The 18,808-nt window shown below is 43.9% G+C and overlaps 7 protein-coding genes across 9 annotated transcripts; 3 read left to right on the forward strand and 4 right to left on the reverse strand.

The window, feature by feature from the left end:
- Positions 1-3,109: 3,109 nt before the first annotated feature.
- On the forward strand, positions 3,110-4,331 carry CG14297 (uncharacterized protein). Its single transcript, NM_142499.3, has 4 exons — positions 3,110-3,315; positions 3,383-3,564; positions 3,626-3,799; positions 3,862-4,331. The coding sequence occupies exons 1-4, from the start codon at positions 3,282-3,284 to the stop codon at positions 4,222-4,224; spliced, it is 753 nt and encodes a 250-aa protein (NP_650756.1). The 5' UTR covers positions 3,110-3,281; the 3' UTR covers positions 4,225-4,331.
- Positions 4,332-4,411: 80 nt separating this feature from the next.
- Rh2 (Rhodopsin 2) lies at positions 4,412-6,008 on the forward strand. The gene is made up of 4 exons (NM_079674.3): positions 4,412-4,565; positions 4,662-5,578; positions 5,661-5,694; positions 5,749-6,008. The coding sequence occupies exons 1-4, from the start codon at positions 4,467-4,469 to the stop codon at positions 5,842-5,844; spliced, it is 1,146 nt and encodes a 381-aa protein (NP_524398.1). The 5' UTR covers positions 4,412-4,466; the 3' UTR covers positions 5,845-6,008.
- A 643-nt stretch (positions 6,009-6,651) lies between these two features.
- CG14294 (uncharacterized protein) lies at positions 6,652-7,253 on the reverse strand. Its single transcript, NM_142500.3, has one exon. The coding sequence runs from the start codon at positions 7,176-7,178 to the stop codon at positions 6,759-6,761; it is 420 nt and encodes a 139-aa protein (NP_650757.3). The 5' UTR covers positions 7,179-7,253; the 3' UTR covers positions 6,652-6,758.
- Positions 7,254-7,326: 73 nt separating this feature from the next.
- CG34284 (uncharacterized protein) lies at positions 7,327-7,922 on the reverse strand. Its single transcript, NM_001104362.2, has 2 exons — positions 7,852-7,922; positions 7,327-7,775 (listed from the first exon to the last, which is right to left on the reverse strand). Exons 1-2 carry the CDS (start codon positions 7,894-7,896, stop codon positions 7,446-7,448), a joined length of 375 nt encoding a protein of 124 aa, NP_001097832.1. The 5' UTR covers positions 7,897-7,922; the 3' UTR covers positions 7,327-7,445.
- Positions 7,923-9,921: 1,999 nt separating this feature from the next.
- CG14292 (uncharacterized protein) lies at positions 9,922-10,644 on the reverse strand. The gene is made up of 2 exons (NM_142502.1): positions 10,542-10,644; positions 9,922-10,466 (listed from the first exon to the last, which is right to left on the reverse strand). Exons 1-2 carry the CDS (start codon positions 10,593-10,595, stop codon positions 10,014-10,016), a joined length of 507 nt encoding a protein of 168 aa, NP_650759.1. The 5' UTR covers positions 10,596-10,644; the 3' UTR covers positions 9,922-10,013.
- A 953-nt stretch (positions 10,645-11,597) lies between these two features.
- On the forward strand, positions 11,598-15,744 carry EndoA (Endophilin A). 3 transcript variants are annotated; one of them, NM_001275788.1, is made up of 3 exons: positions 11,598-12,009; positions 12,189-13,439; positions 13,495-15,744. In NM_001275788.1, exon 2 carries the CDS (start codon positions 12,256-12,258, stop codon positions 13,363-13,365), a length of 1,110 nt encoding a protein of 369 aa, NP_001262717.1. In that variant the 5' UTR covers positions 11,598-12,009; positions 12,189-12,255; the 3' UTR covers positions 13,366-13,439; positions 13,495-15,744. The 3 variants fall into 3 exon arrangements, with proteins under 3 accessions (NP_001262717.1, NP_732383.1, NP_620122.2); NM_169838.2 differs by having other exon boundaries at positions 12,189-15,337; NM_138767.3 differs by having other exon boundaries at positions 11,598-15,337.
- A 297-nt stretch (positions 15,745-16,041) lies between these two features.
- On the reverse strand, positions 16,042-17,911 carry Sgsh (N-sulfoglucosamine sulfohydrolase). The gene has a single exon (NM_142503.5). It carries the CDS (start codon positions 17,821-17,823, stop codon positions 16,249-16,251), a length of 1,575 nt encoding a protein of 524 aa, NP_650760.1. The 5' UTR covers positions 17,824-17,911; the 3' UTR covers positions 16,042-16,248.
- Between the last annotated feature and the right edge of the window lie 897 nt (positions 17,912-18,808).

An 18,808-nucleotide genomic window follows, 5' to 3' on the forward strand; every position in this document is an offset into this window, starting at 1 on the left:
GTCAGATGACTTTTCAACTGGCTGCCGCCGTCGCTATTGATGAGGTCGAATTTAAGGTTAAGGAAATGGCCAAGACGCTCGGCCATATTTGCCTTTGGCTTTTTAATGAGTTCGGGCCCGTTTGGGTTTCCTTCGATCCGCCTATCTGAGGTCAGTTTCCGTTGCTCGTCTGCAGCATTTATTAATGGGTTTCCCCAGACATTTCTCAACCGAAAATCAACCAAAGGCCCAAAAGAAGGCAATACAATATTATTGTTATTTATCTGTTTAAAAATGTTCAAAAGATAAGATAATGCACGAAGGGGAGAAATTGCGTTAAGTACTTCGGGACCGTTGGGCAAATAATTTAAAGTGGAAAAAAAATGTATTTAAATATTTTAAAAATTAATGTTGTTAGAAATTACATGTTATACAGAAAATTTTAATTTTTTCATGTATGCATACATTCATAGCAGTGGCATTCGCACACTTGAGCTGCGCTTCGTCACTACATGTGATAGTAGCTCTTTATAATTACTAATATAGTTTAATCTGTCAGTGTACGTAATCTTTGAACGTCAATGTATATGTAATCTCAAAGTGGCATTGTTTAATCTCTGAGTTTTTTCTCAACGCCTAATTTTTGTGCAAATGAAACTGTAAAGTTTTAAATCAGCTCTTTTGACTGTGGCGACAATAAATATTTATCGTGCCCGCATTCATATGCATGGAATTAGCTAACACAGTGCCACGCCCCTTTTGGGCAAACAATTTAATTTAATTTTCACACCTGAACGCACAGTAAAATCCCATACAAAGTGGTTGTAGTTTGGCGTTTGTTTAGCAACGAAAAAGGACCTCTGGCGCCGTTCAGCAGCAGCAAGGATGAAGTCCTAGACTACAAACATATATTCACATGTGCTCACGGCAAATTTAATTTTAAAAAGCAAATCCGGAAATACATACGTATGTGTATATATGTATGTGTGTACGCTGAACCTCAATCAGCGAGAAATGCCCGCAAACGCGCTGCACTTTTCCGACCCACTCAGCTTTTCACCCACTTCATCCATCCAACCAGCCCCTTGGCCCACTCACATCTCTTCACCTGTCTACTCGGGCTCCATGTCTAATTGTGTATGCTTTGTGGCCAAAACTATGAGGATGCTGTTGATGTTTTTGTACCACCTCTTGTTGCAGCACATTGGTTGCCTCCCTTTGTTGCCCCTTTTGTTGCTGACTGCACCTATGTACAATATATATGTGTGTATGTTACACCAACTCACTGGTCAGTTAATGCAGCTCCTGGGCGGCCCGGGCCAACAAAGTTGTGTGTTTTATTAGTTTCTTTTGGGGGCAGTTGCCACATTTTGCGCTCACCTCTGATTGTTGTGCTGTAAATTGCATTCGGTGGTCAACAAAATGCATTTGCCAGCCAGGTCGGGCCTGAGCTTCATTTGTTCTTCATTTTTTATTCGCATTTTCAACTCGGCTGCTTCATTTAAAGTGCCATTAGGTGTGGCTCATACCTTAATTTGGTCGAAATGCTGCCACAGCATTACGGTTGCTATTAGCCAATGTTGTTGCAATGCAGCAAACACACATAAGCGGCCACACTTACATATGTATGAGCAGATAGTCGCACATTTCCGGTTGTGTGTCCGTTGGGTTTTCTTTATTTCGTTGCTACATTTTTCTCGGATTTTTTTCCACAATTTGCTTCTTGTGTGTTTGTGTTTTTTTTTTTTAGCTTTGCTCCAAATATTCAACACTTTCGCTCAGGCACCAGCGTAGGACCACACACACCACCCGCCTTCGTTTTTGTCCACTCAGGTTGCTCACTTTGGCTTTACTTTTTTTGCCAGCTTCTTTTTTGTTTTTTTTTTTTGTCGGGCCAGCAGCTCGGTAGGTTTGTTTTTAATTAAAACAACAATGCAGTGCCAGAGCCACACTTCTGTCCGGCATCTAACCCGCTTTGCACCACCCAGGCCATTCAACCACCACCCAACCACCCACAAGCCATCCTGCATGCGAGCACACATATTATTTCCCACTCACCCGGTTCGTGAGTGACTTGTTGCTGTTTTCGCTGGCGTTGTTGTTGCTGTTGCTGTTGCAAGTGTACTGCATGTTGCTGTTGTGCTTTACTTTTGCGCTTACAATTTCATTTGGCCCGCTTTTCCTGGCACCAACTGGCCGGCCACCCCTTTTGGCCAGAGTGCCCTTTGTTTTGGCCTTTGCTTGTGTGTTTTGTGTGAAAAGTGATAAGTGAAATATGCTTTTTCAGCTGCATTTTCAATTTAGTCGTTCAATGCAATTCCAATTGGATATTGCCAATGGCCAAGTTACAAGCCAACCACCCCATCGCTCCACTCGTCTCAACAAGGGGCAAGGTAAATCGAAATAAAAATAAAGAGTAAAAAAAAAAATGCTGGCATAGTGTTTCGCCATCTGAAATGTTCAAAATTGATCCGAGAGTTCACACAGAAGTCGTTTAATTGAGACTGAATTAAAATGAATTCCAACTGTATTGTGCGCTGAAGTGTCATCGTGAAATGACATCAGTATAAGCAGGGATTGGGTCAATCATTACTACACGGAAAAACAAATTGTCTTTAATCTCGGAAGTAGCGAAAAGATTAAATTTCATATTTAATAAATTTGTATTGGACTATGACTTTAGTGTTGTATTACTATAATCATGCATCTTAAAAGCCAAACTGCTTTAAGTTTAGTGCATGTCTTCTGCCCATTTAACATACATGACTGGAGTTGGCCCTCTTCTCGTCCAATTTTCCTTACCTTTGCTGGAAGTTCGCTGAACCTGTTGACTAATTTCGAATGCATCTCGCGACAAGACTGTACGTGGGCCAACACCTGACAGCCACGTGACACTATCTTGCCACCCGCCCCTTTCTGGCAGAATAATGGGTTTGTGGGCGTGGCACACGAGCACAGAACAAGCATTGTCCTGACAAAGGACCTCAATGGGTTGAGAGAACTGCAAGTGGTGTAAAAAGTGCATTAGTGGGAATGATTATCTTAGCAAATGGTCATTTACTCCAACCATGGCGTCGAGTTCATTGGGCTAAACGGAGCAGGCCATTCAGTAGATTGAATGGGCAAAGGAAGTCCACCCAGTAAGCCGTGTCATTTGTTCCGTTCGACATGTATTTCAGGCAATTTAAAAACTCAGTCAAATACAACATAAGTCTCGAAAAAGAAGTTAGGAAAATTAGTTTAAATTATAGTTGAAAGTGGGAGAATTTAGCCAAGTAAAACGTATAAAGAGAAAAATAAAAATGACTTTCAAGAAAATACTATTTGTGTGCATGGGTAAGAAATGAGATTTTCTTTTCAATTTCTTTGCCATTTTGCATGAAAAACTTACGTCATTTCGAAGGCAACTCGTGCAGCTCTCCGATGGCCGAGGTGATTATGCAGAATCTGATGGTCAAGACGAGTCTCTACTGGGAGGTGGATAGTGCCGGTCTGAGGACATGGAACACTGGACGGCGACCGAACAAGCGATGCCTGCAAATTCTGCGAGAGCACGGACTGCGATCCGATCACTTTTGTCGTCAGGTGAACTTATCCTAGCGCCAACTTATGAACTCCACATATGTATAGATTCTTACTTCTATAGTTCACCGTGAATGATTTTCTGTACTTTGATTATGTTGTGGCAATGGATGAGGCCGTGTTCAAAGAACTGCTCCTCTGGGCTGCGGACAACAGGGCTGGCAAACACTGTCAGGTACTTCTTCTGAGTTCGTTTGGCAAGAATGGACTGCCGGCCTTTATAGACAGCCTATCCCCAGTGAGTTAATTTGAGCATTAAGCAACCCACTTGTATATGTCGAACAATTGCAATCCATCCAGACCCACAAGCTAAAGAACTTTCGATCCGCCTATTACCAAATCAAAGAGTGCTGCAAGCAGCTCATCCTTAGCCAAAAAGTGGACATTGTCAAGTACGAGCTACCCAGCACTGATGATGATGAGCTCTACTACTCTGGCAAGGATAATGCGCCGCAGGACTCGGCCAAGGCGAATCACTTGACGGAAACAAGCCATAACAACAGTGGCATATATCTGCTAAACACGGAGATAAGATCCTCCGGTGGACTGATGTCCTCGTCGACCGACCCATCCAACTCGAAGACCTCGATGCCATCCTGCAGCCAAGGAGTGCAGCGAAAACTGTGCCAGAAATGTGGACAGAAATTTCTGGCTGCCCTTTAGTGTCAAGAACTAATATTCAAAGGCGGCAAATTAACCTTGCGCTTAGATTATGTAGCGTATGAAATTAAATAAAATTGACTTTTATCTGGCAGCTGTCCGCCGTCTATAAGTCTTCTGCGCCTCTTTTGATGAGCGGCTAATTGGGTTAGCAAACATCTATAAAGGGCTGGGAATTCGGCCTCTTGGCACAGATCCACTTCGATGAGCCATCGTCTAGTCAAAGGGGTTGCGGGTAGCTGAGCATGGAGCGCAGTCATTTGCCGGAGACGCCATTCGACCTGGCCCATTCTGGGCCCAGGTTTCAGGCCCAGTCGAGTGGCAATGGTTCCGTGCTGGACAATGTGAGTGATTGGGGGAAATGATTTATGTTAGTTCTAGTTTTAATTGTAATCCTTTGTGGTGGCACTTCAACTTATTGCCTTCTTGCAATCCCGCAGGTGCTGCCCGACATGGCGCACCTGGTGAACCCCTACTGGAGCCGCTTTGCGCCCATGGATCCCATGATGAGCAAAATTCTGGGATTGTTCACCCTGGCCATTATGATCATCTCGTGCTGCGGCAACGGAGTGGTGGTCTACATTTTCGGTGGAACAAAGTCGCTGCGCACGCCGGCAAATTTGCTCGTTCTCAACCTGGCCTTCTCCGACTTCTGTATGATGGCCTCCCAGTCGCCGGTGATGATTATTAACTTCTACTACGAGACTTGGGTGCTGGGTCCGCTGTGGTGCGACATCTACGCGGGATGTGGCTCGCTCTTTGGCTGTGTGTCCATCTGGTCCATGTGCATGATTGCCTTCGATCGGTACAATGTGATAGTGAAGGGTATCAATGGCACACCCATGACCATCAAGACGTCTATAATGAAGATACTTTTCATCTGGATGATGGCTGTCTTTTGGACTGTCATGCCATTGATTGGATGGAGCGCCTATGTGCCCGAGGGCAATCTGACTGCCTGCAGCATTGACTATATGACGCGTATGTGGAACCCGCGATCTTATTTAATCACCTACTCCCTCTTCGTTTACTACACTCCACTGTTTCTCATCTGCTACTCCTACTGGTTCATCATTGCCGCCGTGGCAGCACATGAAAAAGCGATGCGGGAACAGGCCAAGAAGATGAATGTGAAATCCCTGCGGAGCTCTGAGGATTGCGACAAAAGTGCCGAGGGAAAACTGGCCAAGGTGGCTCTAACTACCATCTCCCTATGGTTTATGGCATGGACACCATACCTTGTCATTTGCTACTTCGGACTCTTCAAAATCGACGGATTGACCCCACTGACGACCATTTGGGGAGCGACTTTCGCCAAAACGAGCGCAGTCTACAATCCGATTGTGTACGGCATTAGGTGAGTGAATAAATAGGTTTAAAAAAAAAACAATTTCCGTTTGATATCTATATCTAATTTATATGTTTCTTAACTTCCTTAGCCATCCCAAGTACCGCATAGTTCTCAAGGAAAAGGTATACCTTTTTAGCCATTCTAATGTTATTCACTAATCCTTTCTCGCCCTTTAGTGCCCTATGTGTGTGTTTGGCAATACGGATGAGCCGAAACCGGATGCACCCGCTTCCGATACGGAAACTACATCTGAGGCGGATTCAAAGGCTTAAATCGTGAAAAAAAACCAACGCAATTGCCTGCAAAGGGCACAGAAAAGTTTAAAAAAAGTGATGCAATATCGTAAAGTGATACAAAAATGTAAAAAAAAAATGGAATAAACCTCAGTATAACAAAAAGTAGTTTCCTAAAACTTTACAAAATAAAGTTAGTTTGCAAATTGTTTTGAAACTTACTTATTTCTAATAGTATTAAATATTGTAAAGTTGTAAATCTTGTTACCAATGGCTAGTTTGTGTTTAAACTATTAATTATACAAATTTCTCGTACACATATATGTAGCTATATATATATAGCTATAATTTTAAACCCATTAAGTTCTAAAAAGCTGCACCATTCAATGCTGACTTCCATATACCCAAAGTATTCAGCGACATCTCCTACGAACGCAATTAAATCACAGCAAATGATTGAACTTGTGAATGGAAATATGCATGCATTTTGCCACTCACTCATTGCATTCTCATTAGTCCCCCAAACCCAAAACTCTCGTAATTTTGAACTTCCACGAAGGCGGACCCTCCAGCGTTGCAAAATCAACAATGCCAGTCGCAGAGTTCAACTCCCTGGCGTCTCGGGCAGATTCATCTTCATTGACACACATTTCCACGCAGCTAATGTCGCTATTTGCTTTGTGAGGGTTTTGTCTCGCGTCTAATGATTATAATTACGAAACAGCCACCACCCACGGCCTCCAGCCTCCTACACAACCCACACCACTCATTTGCCTAATGAGCACTAGAATGCCATCCCCTCCCACCGAAATCACACCCACCCAGATTGAGATGAAAAGCTGCACTGACGGGTCTCGAGTTGACTGTCTAATTAAAGTACATCAGAAAGCACTGGGTGCAAAGAAAACAGACTCGTTGCCTGCCAGCGATCCTGGGAAGACTCCAGGGTATTATCAGTGCCAGATTTTAAGTCTGCTTGCTCCGCTCGCCTGTCGCTTAGTGGTAATTTGGAGGAGTGACCTCAGCCTTTCCATGTGCAGACGGGTGACGTGCTCGATGCAGTCCTTAAACGTTTGCTCCAGCTCACCACTGTAGAATACCTCGATGCATTTGGTCGTTTCAGTGTATGCACTATCCAATACTTCACGGGCAGCAACCTTCTTCTGATTCTCCAGCTTGACGTAGAAATCGTGGATCTGCGCATCCACGTTTTTGGCTGCCCTAGATGCGGTGTGGATTCTATGCTGGTCGTCGTAGTTCATCTTGGAGGCCACAGCTTTGGCCATTTGCTCCCATCGCGGATGCGCTGCTATCCATATCGTACACAAAAGTGTTATCAAAATAATACCGAAAATGGTTGACAGCCAACTCATTGTACACTAAGTGGTTCGAACTAAAAAATTTTGTGATTCTGTTTAGAATAAATGGCTGTCATAGGCAGTACACACCTTGACATCTCTATACAAAAGTAAAATTCCTTAAACACAAGCACGAAATACAACATAGTAAAACAAATCCATCCAACCCTAATAACTTTTTATTATTCCGAACATATTCCAAATCTGTATAACATATTAGACTTCTATGAGATTCCTAAATATTCCTCTATGTGGTTAAACTTTGTAAGATGATTACGTTAATTAGCAGAAGAAGCCAATTCGGGCGGCACCAGAGGTGGCTCCATAAATGGGCCAGTGTTCCGCGGCCAAGCGATCCAAGGCAGTATAAAAGCCAGCGAAGACGGCTTTAACACAAGTCTTGTGAAGATCGACACCTTGGGTGGATTTCAGCTCAGCCTCGCAATGGGATAAAGCCAATTTCAGAGTGTCCAATTGGTCATTGGCATCGTTCCGGGCCTCAACACTGTTGGGTAGCTTTCCTTGGGCCACAACTTGAGCGATTTTGAACTGTTCATTGGCCCAATCAATTGACTGTTGCACGGCCACATTTTGGCCAACCGATTGTCCGGTCTATTGAGCGCATATATATGAAAAAATAGATTATTTTTAAAGATTTTTTTTTGTGTTTAGTATTATTTTCAATTACCAAAACAACCAAGACGCAGAAAGCTATCAGCACTGCACTCGACATTTTCTGGAAACTTTCAATGACCGACTGAAGCACAATTTGAAAAACTCGAAAGACATTCAAACTTATCTTCTGTTTGCGCTTTGATAGAGTTTACAGCCTCCATTATCTCACCATCTATCTGAGTGCAATACGAAACGATAGCCTCAACCCCATTATGTTTTATGTTGGTCCATAAGCGTATATTTGCTGGATTAATTAGATAACTTTATCAGCGGAAGTGGCACTCGGGAATCAAATAACAGTAGCAAGTGCTAATAGCAAACTACGGATGAACACCATTCAGTTTGTGGGATGATTCACTATTGGATTGGAACTTTGGTCGTGAACGGATTTAGTTTTTGCACTAATTTTTGCGACCCACAATATCGTCGAATAACAAACGAACTAACGAACTTTGACACAGTCCAAAGCCGCAGAAATTTTGTTGCCTACTTTGGGGGGCACACACAACTTTTGCATCAAAACAAAAAAAGCCGCAAACCGAAAACAAATTTCCATACATGCACTTTCCGTAGAATCCCTTCGTATGTGTCGCATTTTGCTTTTATTTCTTTTTTTTTTGTTTTTTAATTTTTTCCTCTAACCAATTTCGGATTTATATATACTCTTAGTTGGGCAGTTGCGGCTGGATTTCATTCTGTGCTCGAAATTACCATTTTTTGTTTTGCTGCTGCTGCCTGAATTTCAAATGCCGCAACTTTTGCATTACCAAAACAGAGCTTAAGGCGGTTCATTCGGTTGAGGTTTAGTTACGGAGGGTTGGTCGATCAGTTCGCGGCTAACACTACACCAAAGTTGGCCAAGTTTGGCCCGCATTGTTGTAATGACGACGAACAAACTCGAATTTCAATACCGAAATACTTTTATTAATTGGCCCAAAACTTTTGCACTCCCCATCTTGTGAAGCGGCGGATGTTGTGTATGTTGGAAATTTACATTTAATTAAATATTTCAATCTGAATTCAAACTCGCCCCCATTTAGGCATTGTTCGTGGCTTATCCAACATCCAATGGCCCCTTCGTCATTTGGTCATTTGGTCATTTGTGGCCGGTCCTTGGCTCGTTAAGCCAAGCCATTTAATAACCACAGGTCCTAAGCCCGGAATTCGAATTGAAATGCAAATCCAAAAGCCATATCAAATCGAATCGATTCGATTCACATCGAATCGAAGGGCAGGATGGCCGGCAATTTGAGTGAGGACATTGGATAATTGGAGCTGCACTGGCACATAAATCAACATTGCCGCCGCAACTGGACGCAACTCAAGCGAGCTGACTCCCGACCCTCAACTCAAAGGGCTCCAATTGAGAAGCAAATCATGCACTGGAAACAATTGATGGCGCCAATGGAAAAGTGCATAAAAGGGCTGTCATAACCCCGCAAAATGAGCTGGGCCAGGGAGGTCAGGGAAACAAAGCAGAGGAACTCAGTACAAATATTTGACCAAAATGCGTCAAGTTCCATGCGATGGCCAAAACGATTCAAGTGTGCGTCGAAGTGATGACGACTTGGCCATTATATATTTCACTGAAAATTAAGTCACTTCAGTTGCATATATTTTTTAATGAAATATTACGATTTAGCTTAATTTTGGTATTATTGGATTAAGCTACTTAAAGCTAAGCTATAGTAACTTTTTTAATCCTGCAAGTTAGCATATTAAAACTATTAATTTATAAAAATTATTTGCTTAGAACTTAAGTTAGCATATTTCCCCCATAATGACAACACTAACTTTCCAAAGCATAAGCATCCTTTTAGTCGAGGTCGAACCAGGATTTTCGTGACGGTGACGTGAGCAGCCAAGTATTTGCGCCCCGAAAAGCGTCAAGAAGGCAAACGCCAAAATTTGTAATTCCCGATGGGAAATTTAATAAAGCAGCGGAATGCAAAGCTCGGCCGGCCACATCAAAGCATGTCCTAGGTCAGGAGTCCTTTGGCCTCCCCCCCCCTCCCCCCCTTACCACACACACACACACACACACCTTTGCACCCCTTAAACCAGCATAGGAAATTCCGGCATTAGGCTTATTTAAATTTTATTGCATCTATGTTGGTCGATTGCTAAGCTAGGAAGTATTGGACACTAAGGCAGCCGGAGGACAGGACTAGAATCCTAGGCAGCAGCTGCTCCTGTGGGACTGGCGGTGGCGGCCAAACGGGCCTGCCACTCGTCATCGATGGCCTTCAGCTGGTTCTTGGCCGTGGTCAGCAGAGGCTTGACACAGCGTATCTGCAGCCAGGGCAAAGTGGCGTTGTTGCAGCCACTGATCGACTCCTCCGAGGTGGCCACCACATCCAGGACGCGCTCCGCCAGGTCGGCGGGAAAGTCAGGCTGGGAGAGCAGACGCTCGGCTTCGCGTTGCAGGACTATCGACTGGAAGAATGAGGAAATCGAGGCGCCTCCAAAGGGAGCAGACGGTGCCACGGGAGCGGCTACACCGGCGGCAGCTCCTGTGCCAGCACCTCCGAAAATTCCATTTAGGAAGGGATTAAAGGCAGCCGCATACGGATTGGCGGCGGCAAAGGGATTTCCGGCAAGGGGATTTCCAACAGTAGCTCCAGGGCCCTTACGAGTAAATTATGATAATTCGGTTACATAATAATCCACTTAATGGGGGGGCCCATATCCACAACTCCTCACCTGTGCACTGATGCAGGCAATGCTGGCCGCCAGTAGAACAATTGCGAATTTCATTTCTTTTAATTTATCTGAGTTCACTTGGTTCTCAGTCGTTGGGTTTCGTCTAGACTAATTGCCAAAAGCACAACGGCTTGCGGCTTTTATACGCCATTAAAAACACGGCAGGGAGATCTTATCTCTGATATCTCAACTATTACTACTGCGATTGAACTGATTTACATGTTCATTGTTTGTTCGGTGGTGCTAAGTACCTCTCGGGGGTTATCTGTTCAGATAGAGCCAGAATATATAAAAAAAAAAAAGGTGGTAAAATTGCTACTTCATGCTGTGAACGTCACTGGTTTTTACGATGCAAATGGGGTTTAATTTTTGCCTGGGATATATTTGCCACCTTCTAGAAAGATAAAATTGACTGCTGTGCTACTGGTTATTTTGCGCACAGTTATTTTGGTAAACAGGATAAACATGATATTTTCTTATCCATTCTGAGTCATTCCATTTTTATCTTAGCGTAACATTCATCAGCAGTTATACAGCTTTATTTTTGCTGAGTACGTTTTCTATCAATATAATATATTTATGTATTGTAATGTTAGAATTTTACGCGCCAAACTGTTATTCTAATCTAACAGCTATTCGATTAACAGCATGTACAAGGACAGAGCAAATACAGAGACCGACAGTGGGACCGACCATATTTATTCTAGTCTAATAATTCTGCCAATCAACATAGATTTCAAATTCAAATTTATAATGCATTAACATTATAAGTATTAGATATTAAATGTAAGATATTATGTTAACTGTTTATGTGCTTCTGGCTTCTTAATATAAAATATATATATTACTTTAATTTTTAATATTGTTTTGATATATATATATAACTATCTAATACCCCCCTGCAAAGAAATTAAATGAAAATGTTAAGTTGTACCTCACATCTTTAACATATGCCTAGAGATGAGCGTATCCCGTGTATGTCCGTTGTTGTATGCGAATGATTTTGGTATTTTACGAACCACCGGTCACACTGAATGTTTTTTAACAGAATTATCGATAGTCCCGCAGCTCCAGTGGCTTAGTGCCGTTGAAAATTGTTGTACACAGTCAAGATATTGATTTTTGCGAGCCGAGAGGAAAACGCGACCCCACAGCCCCCGCCCCCTGTGCGCGACCAGTAGTAGTAGTAACGACTCACGGTCCTTCAAACATTACGCAGCCCAAGGTTCTGGAAAAAATCGAAGATTACGAGCAGAGCAACAAAAAAAAAAACGGGGCAGAACGTGCAGAGCAAGCGAAGCGAGTGAAAGTGCCCGCAGTAGTGGTCAGCAAAAGTAGAACTCGAACTCGGGCTACAGTTCACCAAGCCAATTCGAGTTTCCCGACTCGCAGCCTCCACTGAGCGAGCAGAAGAGCCCCGGAAAGTAGCACCCCCAGCGGAGAAGGAACGGAGAAAAGTGCAGTACGCGTAAGTCTTCCAAACGTAAACGTTTTAAAAATAGACACACTCAGCCAGCCAGCCAGCCAGCCAGGCAGTCGGGCAGTCAGTGAGGCAGCCATCCAGTCCATTGATGAAATTGTTGACTTGATGATATTGACATTGAATTTGAAATCGAGTCTCGACTAACCCAACCAACCCGTTCACAGCAACTGCGTCGAGCGCCCCAAGACCAATTTAATCAGAGGAAGAAAACCAGAAGAGACAGCAGCAGCCATGGCTTTCGCCGGACTCAAAAAGCAGATCAACAAGGCCAACCAGTATATGACGGAGAAGATGGGCGGTGCCGAGGGCACCAAACTGGACATGGACTTCATGGAGATGGAACGCAAGACGGACGTCACCGTGGAGCTAGTGGAGGAGCTGCAGCTAAAGACGAAGGAGTTCCTGCAGCCGAATCCAACGGCACGGGCCAAAATGGCAGCGGTCAAGGGCATCTCGAAGCTGTCCGGACAGGCCAAGTCCAATACGTATCCGCAACCGGAGGGCCTGCTCGCGGAATGCATGCTGACTTATGGGAAGAAGCTCGGCGAGGACAACAGCGTGTTCGCGCAGGCGCTCGTCGAATTCGGCGAAGCGCTGAAACAGATGGCCGACGTCAAGTATTCGCTGGACGACAACATCAAGCAGAACTTTTTGGAGCCACTGCATCATATGCAGACCAAAGACCTCAAGGAGGTAATGCATCATCGCAAGAAGCTGCAGGGCCGGCGGCTAGACTTTGACTGCAAGCGTCGCCGACAGGCCAAGGACGATGAGATTCGTGGTGCCGAGGACAAGTTCGGTGAATCGCTCCAGCTGGCCCAGGTGGGCATGTTCAATTTGCTCGAGAACGATACGGAGCATGTCTCCCAGCTGGTCACCTTTGCCGAGGCACTATACGATTTTCATTCGCAATGCGCGGATGTCCTTCGAGGCCTGCAGGAGACACTGCAGGAGAAGCGCTCCGAGGCGGAGAGCCGGCCACGCAACGAGTTCGTGCCCAAGACGCTGCTCGATCTGAACTTGGACGGCGGTGGCGGCGGCCTCAACGAAGATGGCACGCCGTCTCACATTAGTTCGAGCGCCTCGCCGTTGCCCTCGCCGATGCGTTCGCCCGCCAAGTCGATGGCCGTAACGCCGCAGCGCCAGCAGCAGCCCTGCTGCCAGGCCCTCTACGACTTCGAGCCGGAGAATCCCGGCGAACTGGCCTTCAAGGAGAACGACATTATCACCCTGTTGAATCGCGTCGACGACAATTGGTTCGAGGGCGCGGTGAATGGCCGCACCGGTTACTTCCCGCAGTCGTATGTTCAGGTGCAGGTGCCCCTGCCCAATGGCAACTAGGCTATTCCTCATCCTGTTCCTCGTATTAATCCCGATCCCTAAACCAATCCCATCCTATCAAACTGGCTGAAGACGTACGTAGATCGCTGATTGGAGAACAATAACCTTAATTGTTGGTTTCGCCACCAGAGGCGCGAAATTGGGCAGCCCAAGCCGATGCAGAAGCAGGAGCAGCAGAAGCAGCAGCAGCAGCACATAAATGCAAATATATATATATAGTTGAATTAGATGAGCGGGTTACTACGATTACGGATATTACGATACGGCTTAGCTAGCAGCACACAGCAGGCTAAATTCATGGTGGCCATAGAGCAAGCTAACTAAATTTTATGTGCAAAATTATACCAGTTGGCAACACAATAATTAACAAATTAACTACGAGTTAAATTAATGTACGTATTAACTAACTAAATTTACAAGACGTTACGCGCGCAATGCCACTTCCTTGCGTTTTTACCTTTGATTCTCAAACGTCAGCTTTGTTGTTCGTTGCAAGTTGCGAACATTTAGTACTACTTCACACAATAGATCGATCACGTATTAGAACAGTTGGTCCGGCGGCAGAAGCAAACAGAAAAACACTCTAGCTAATTAACTAAATTACCCGTGTAATCTTAATCACGCCCATGGAGGCGCGTCTCTTTTGTCTTTCCACCTGAGTTCTTCTAGCCTCCAGTTTTCGGAGGTCTTTTTATCCGGTCTCATCGTTGTAATTTAAACCAACCTACGCCAATGCGCTCTCTATGCAAATGTCCCTTTATAGGCTAAAGCTACGTATCCACACCATACGCCCGCCCACATGCATATACATATTTATTATATACCCGAAAATACCTACATATACCTACTCTACCTACGTATATTTGTGCAAAAACAATACTCCCCACACTCTATTCTAAAAGGCATACGGAATACCGTTCTTGATGTTCGTTGTTCAATGTAAAGAATAATTCAATTCAATTTTTCGAGGATGAAACAAGCGAAATTTGTATCCTACTTTTTGCTCCTTTTTATGTGTGTTGTTTTTTTTGTTTGTTAATTATATACATAACAACTATATATATATATATTAAATGAAATCAAATATATGTATAAATATATTTATTAAGCGTATTATCTACATGTATATTTATTATTATGTATTTATTATAAATTATACTGAGCAGCAACGTAAACAATATAATGAATATTTAAACGATGATAACAGATAAAAAGTACTAGCGGCAAGTAAATGTAACAGAATCCTCCTAAACAATACCAACCAACAAGCATAATACTAGTTAAACGATTTCCACAAAAATGTTGATAATAATAACTTTAAACGTAAGCAAAATCCAGTCAAGTCAATCGAAGCATAGCAACACTTACGAACCTACTAACGCGTTTACCAACCGCAACTCTAGATCAAATATTTATATATTTAACGAGATAATAATAAACATTCGACGGCAAACCGATAAAATGATTCAAAATAGTCTCATGTTGGCATACAGCTATGCACGATATACATACGAATGTATATACATATATATACTCGTACGTTTAGGAATGATATACACAAGATACATATATATTTACGTATGAAGAAAACCATTGAATTGAAAGCCATGCAACTTGTGTTGATAATAAATTTGTTAAATGCCAAGAAAACATTTAACAGAATTATATATTCGAGTGCGAAGATGAAACATTTGCCTCGTGGACGGACAGACTGCCAGTGCGAACATTTCCAGAGGATACCCCATCTGGGGAGGATCCACCCATCGCCTGGAGACTATCTTTCCACGCGATACACACTTGCCCCACGTGCAGCGGGGCCCGAACTTCAAACAATAATTATTGTAATTTTGCATTTTTGTGTGGGCGGTAACTTGAATAATATATATTACAAGGCATATACATAATAATAATAACTATGCTAAAACTGAAGACCCTAATTTATGCAAACCAAAATTAATAAAATTTAATTTTTAATGTGTCTTTCGTTCAAAGTCATAACTGAGAAACAACAAAAAAAAAAACAAGCAAACGTCGTTTACTCTTTGATATTTCCCATCTGACCTTAAAACCATAAAACGTGCTGCCTGTTGTGTAACACAGAGACTCGAATGCTGCTGGGAATGGGTGGTGGTGGGCGATGTGGGAATCCGGAGGCGCCACCAATAAACTACAACAGAAGCATTGAAATTTTCGATTTTCCACACACAGACACAGGCAGCCGCCAGCACACCCTCCCCTCCCCTATCCCACTGACCCAGTGGGCATGACATTGAAACGTGACGCAGCATCCAACCCCTGATGCCCACGCCTCCAGTCCAAAAAGTGGGTGAGGTCATGCTGCCAGGACACGAGTGTTTGCCAGTCTGGGCTGATGCAACCAATTCAGTCAGTGGGGGAATCTTCAGTCTTCTTTCTTTGCCAATTCTGTTGGCTATTTTTTTGGCATTGCGCAGGTGAAAATCAAGGCAATATATTTTTATCTGTTTGTTTGTAAAAAGCAATTAAAGTTTTCCCTTAATGTAAACTTGGAAATTTGTTCAAAGAACATACATATGTACATACTCTAAACAAATGCTTAATTCTTATGATTACCATTGCTTTTGAAAACATTGATCTTTTTATTAGCCATGCTTAAAGATTAGCAGCTCGCTTCAAAGTTAAACAAAGTTTATTATTGAAAGTATTGTATGTTACTTTTTTTTTATTATTTTAATAAGAATATACATTAATATAATATTATCATTTCTACCTTTTGCAATTCCTATTTGTATGACCGCAACTGTAACGGCATGTGAAGTGAAAAACATTGGCATGGTTGAGTTATCAACCATTGGACATGCGATAAGACAACACACCCAATCTATTGAATACTCTTAGTCAGACCTACGAGAAGACCACATACTCCTCATACTGACCGAGAATCCTGCGCTTGGGCCGCTGCAACGCCTCGTGGCCCAAGGTCAGACAGACGGGCTGATCCTTGTAGACGCCCTGCTCCTGGAGCACAGCGTGCGGAGCACATCGCCAGGGATCCTTGGTGGCTACCTGCCAGTCGAACAGTTGCTCGCGTAACTGCTTCAGGGTGCCATTGTACTTGGCCTTATCGGCCAGATTGAAACGCTCCAAGGGATCCGTCTTAATGTCGTACAGCTCCCATTCGGGTCGCTGGTAGTACTGCAACAAGGAACGATACCATGGCAGAGTTTGCTTCCTGAGAGTGGCATTCAATATCTGCTGGAATGTGGGTGAAGTGTAAAAGTCCTGGTCGATGGGGAAGTCTGCCCAGTAGTTGATATTATGGATAAGCTTGTAGCGCCTATTGCGCACCATTCTCATGGGATAGGCCATGGTCACCTCGTGGTAACTGTGACTACCGAACACCGAATCGCTCTCCTTGATCGGAGGTTCCTCCCGCAGTACTGGGAGTATCGATCTGCCAACGATTTTGGTGTCATTCGGTCGGGGAATCTGAAGAGCATCCATTACACTGGGGTATATATCCAAAAGACTGACCATGGCAGCAGTGGCTTCATGATGACGATCCTCCTTATTGGGAGAGCTAATGATCAGGGGCGATCGTATGCCGTGCTCGTAGAGATTGGTTCTGCCTCCGGGAAACGGTGGTCCATTGTCGGAGGTGTAGATCACGAGTGTCTGATCTGCCACGCCGGCTGCTTCTAGCTCCTTCAGCATTAGACCAACTCCCTGATCCAACCTCGAGATGGTCATGTACTGAGCAGCCAGCTCCTGACGCACTACATCCGTGTCGGGCAGCCAGGCGGGCACGTCCAGGTTACGCCAATCGTAGTAGATGGGCTTCCAGTCGGGTATGCTGCCCATTCCCTCCTCTCCGCTGCCCCAACGCTCACAGAATTCTCCAAACTGCGGGGTGATGTGGCCACAACGATGGGGATCATGGAAGCCGACCATCAGGAAGAAGGGTTTCTTTTCGTCCTTGGCCTGCTTGAGAAACTGCCTGGCATACTCCTTCATCCGGGTGATGTTTCTGCCAATCTGGTTGATGGAATGCTGCTCCTCTGTTTGCTCGAAATCGAAACGGAAATTGTTGGCGGCCCCAACATGTTTCTTGCCAATGATGCCGCTCAAGATCCGTCCGCCACTTTGATCACGGATTAAATTGGGCAGCGATCCGGTATCCGGAAGAACATTGAAGTTGTGCACGCCCTGATGGAGTCCATACATTCCGCTGGAGTGACCAGCCTGGCCGGTGAGCAACTGCGAGCGACTGGGACTGCAACTGCTTACCGAGGTGAAGGCGTTGTTGAAAAGCAATCCGCGTTTTGCCAGTGCGTCCAGATTGGGAGTTTGGCAGAATTTGTTCAGATAGGCGCCCGATTCGAAGCCGGCATCGTCAGCCAGAAGCAGCAGGACATTCTGCGGGCCAGCGGAGCAACCAGCAATTAGCCATAGTGTAAAAATCCACTGCAGAAATTGCATGTTGACATAAATCCAGTTCCAAATCCAAATTAAATATATTTGAGAGCGCAGAACAAAGCGATTCTTCAGTCGACGTCAGCGTACTGAAGTACGGCTCAAGAGAGCCGCATACTTTTAAGTGTCCACAAAGCCTCTCATTTCTCCGTTCTCCGTTTAAGACGCATTCAATTCCATTCCCAGTTCCAGTTTTAATCTCATCAACACAACAAATGCTCAGCGGGAGCGCGCCTAGGTACATTCACTTTGCCCGACTTTCTTTGGGAGCGGTTTGACTACAGTCAACACACCATACAGAGAACTAAAGTGTGAGGGTACTGTACAGTCATACGATTAAAGAATCATCATAAATATCAGTGAGATATATCTGAACAGTATAAAAAACAGCACTTCCACAAAAAAAATGTTTCATTTGAAATTTAAAATGCTTTAAAAACACTTTACATTTATAAACCATTAAAACACAGCCAATGAGCTGTTATAAAACATATGTACATTTAACTAGTATATATTCAACTGTATTGTATTGTAACATTTTGTGTACTTTGGTAAATTATAACCCGCCATATAATAATAAGCAGTATTCTTTTGTGACAGACATGGAAATAGATTTAAATCACCAAGAGTTTGGTTTGCATGACTCTGGCCATTAGGTGATCAACACGTTGTACTTTCTGATTTTATCTTGCGCCATGGAGAAGATAAAAGCAGGAACAGTGTCGCCAAATGGAACCACGTCAGGGTGTCAAGGCCAATCGCAAAGTGCAATGCGATTGTATGTTTTGAAAAATTATAAATCTACAAAACAAATGTTCGTTCTGCTTGTTTAGGCTTTTCTGTGTCGAAATGCGCAGTTTCTTCCAGCGACTAAAGAGTTTTCACATTGGGTGAGCTCATCTTATGTAAGTGGACAACCCCCAAAATGAATCATCGGCCGGCTAATTTAAGCCAGCCAGCCAGCTACAGTTTAAGCCACCCCCTTTTTGCC

This window comes from Drosophila melanogaster, chromosome 3R (assembly GCF_000001215.4).
Source record: "Drosophila melanogaster chromosome 3R".
NCBI classification, from domain to species: domain Eukaryota; kingdom Metazoa; phylum Arthropoda; class Insecta; order Diptera; family Drosophilidae; genus Drosophila; species Drosophila melanogaster.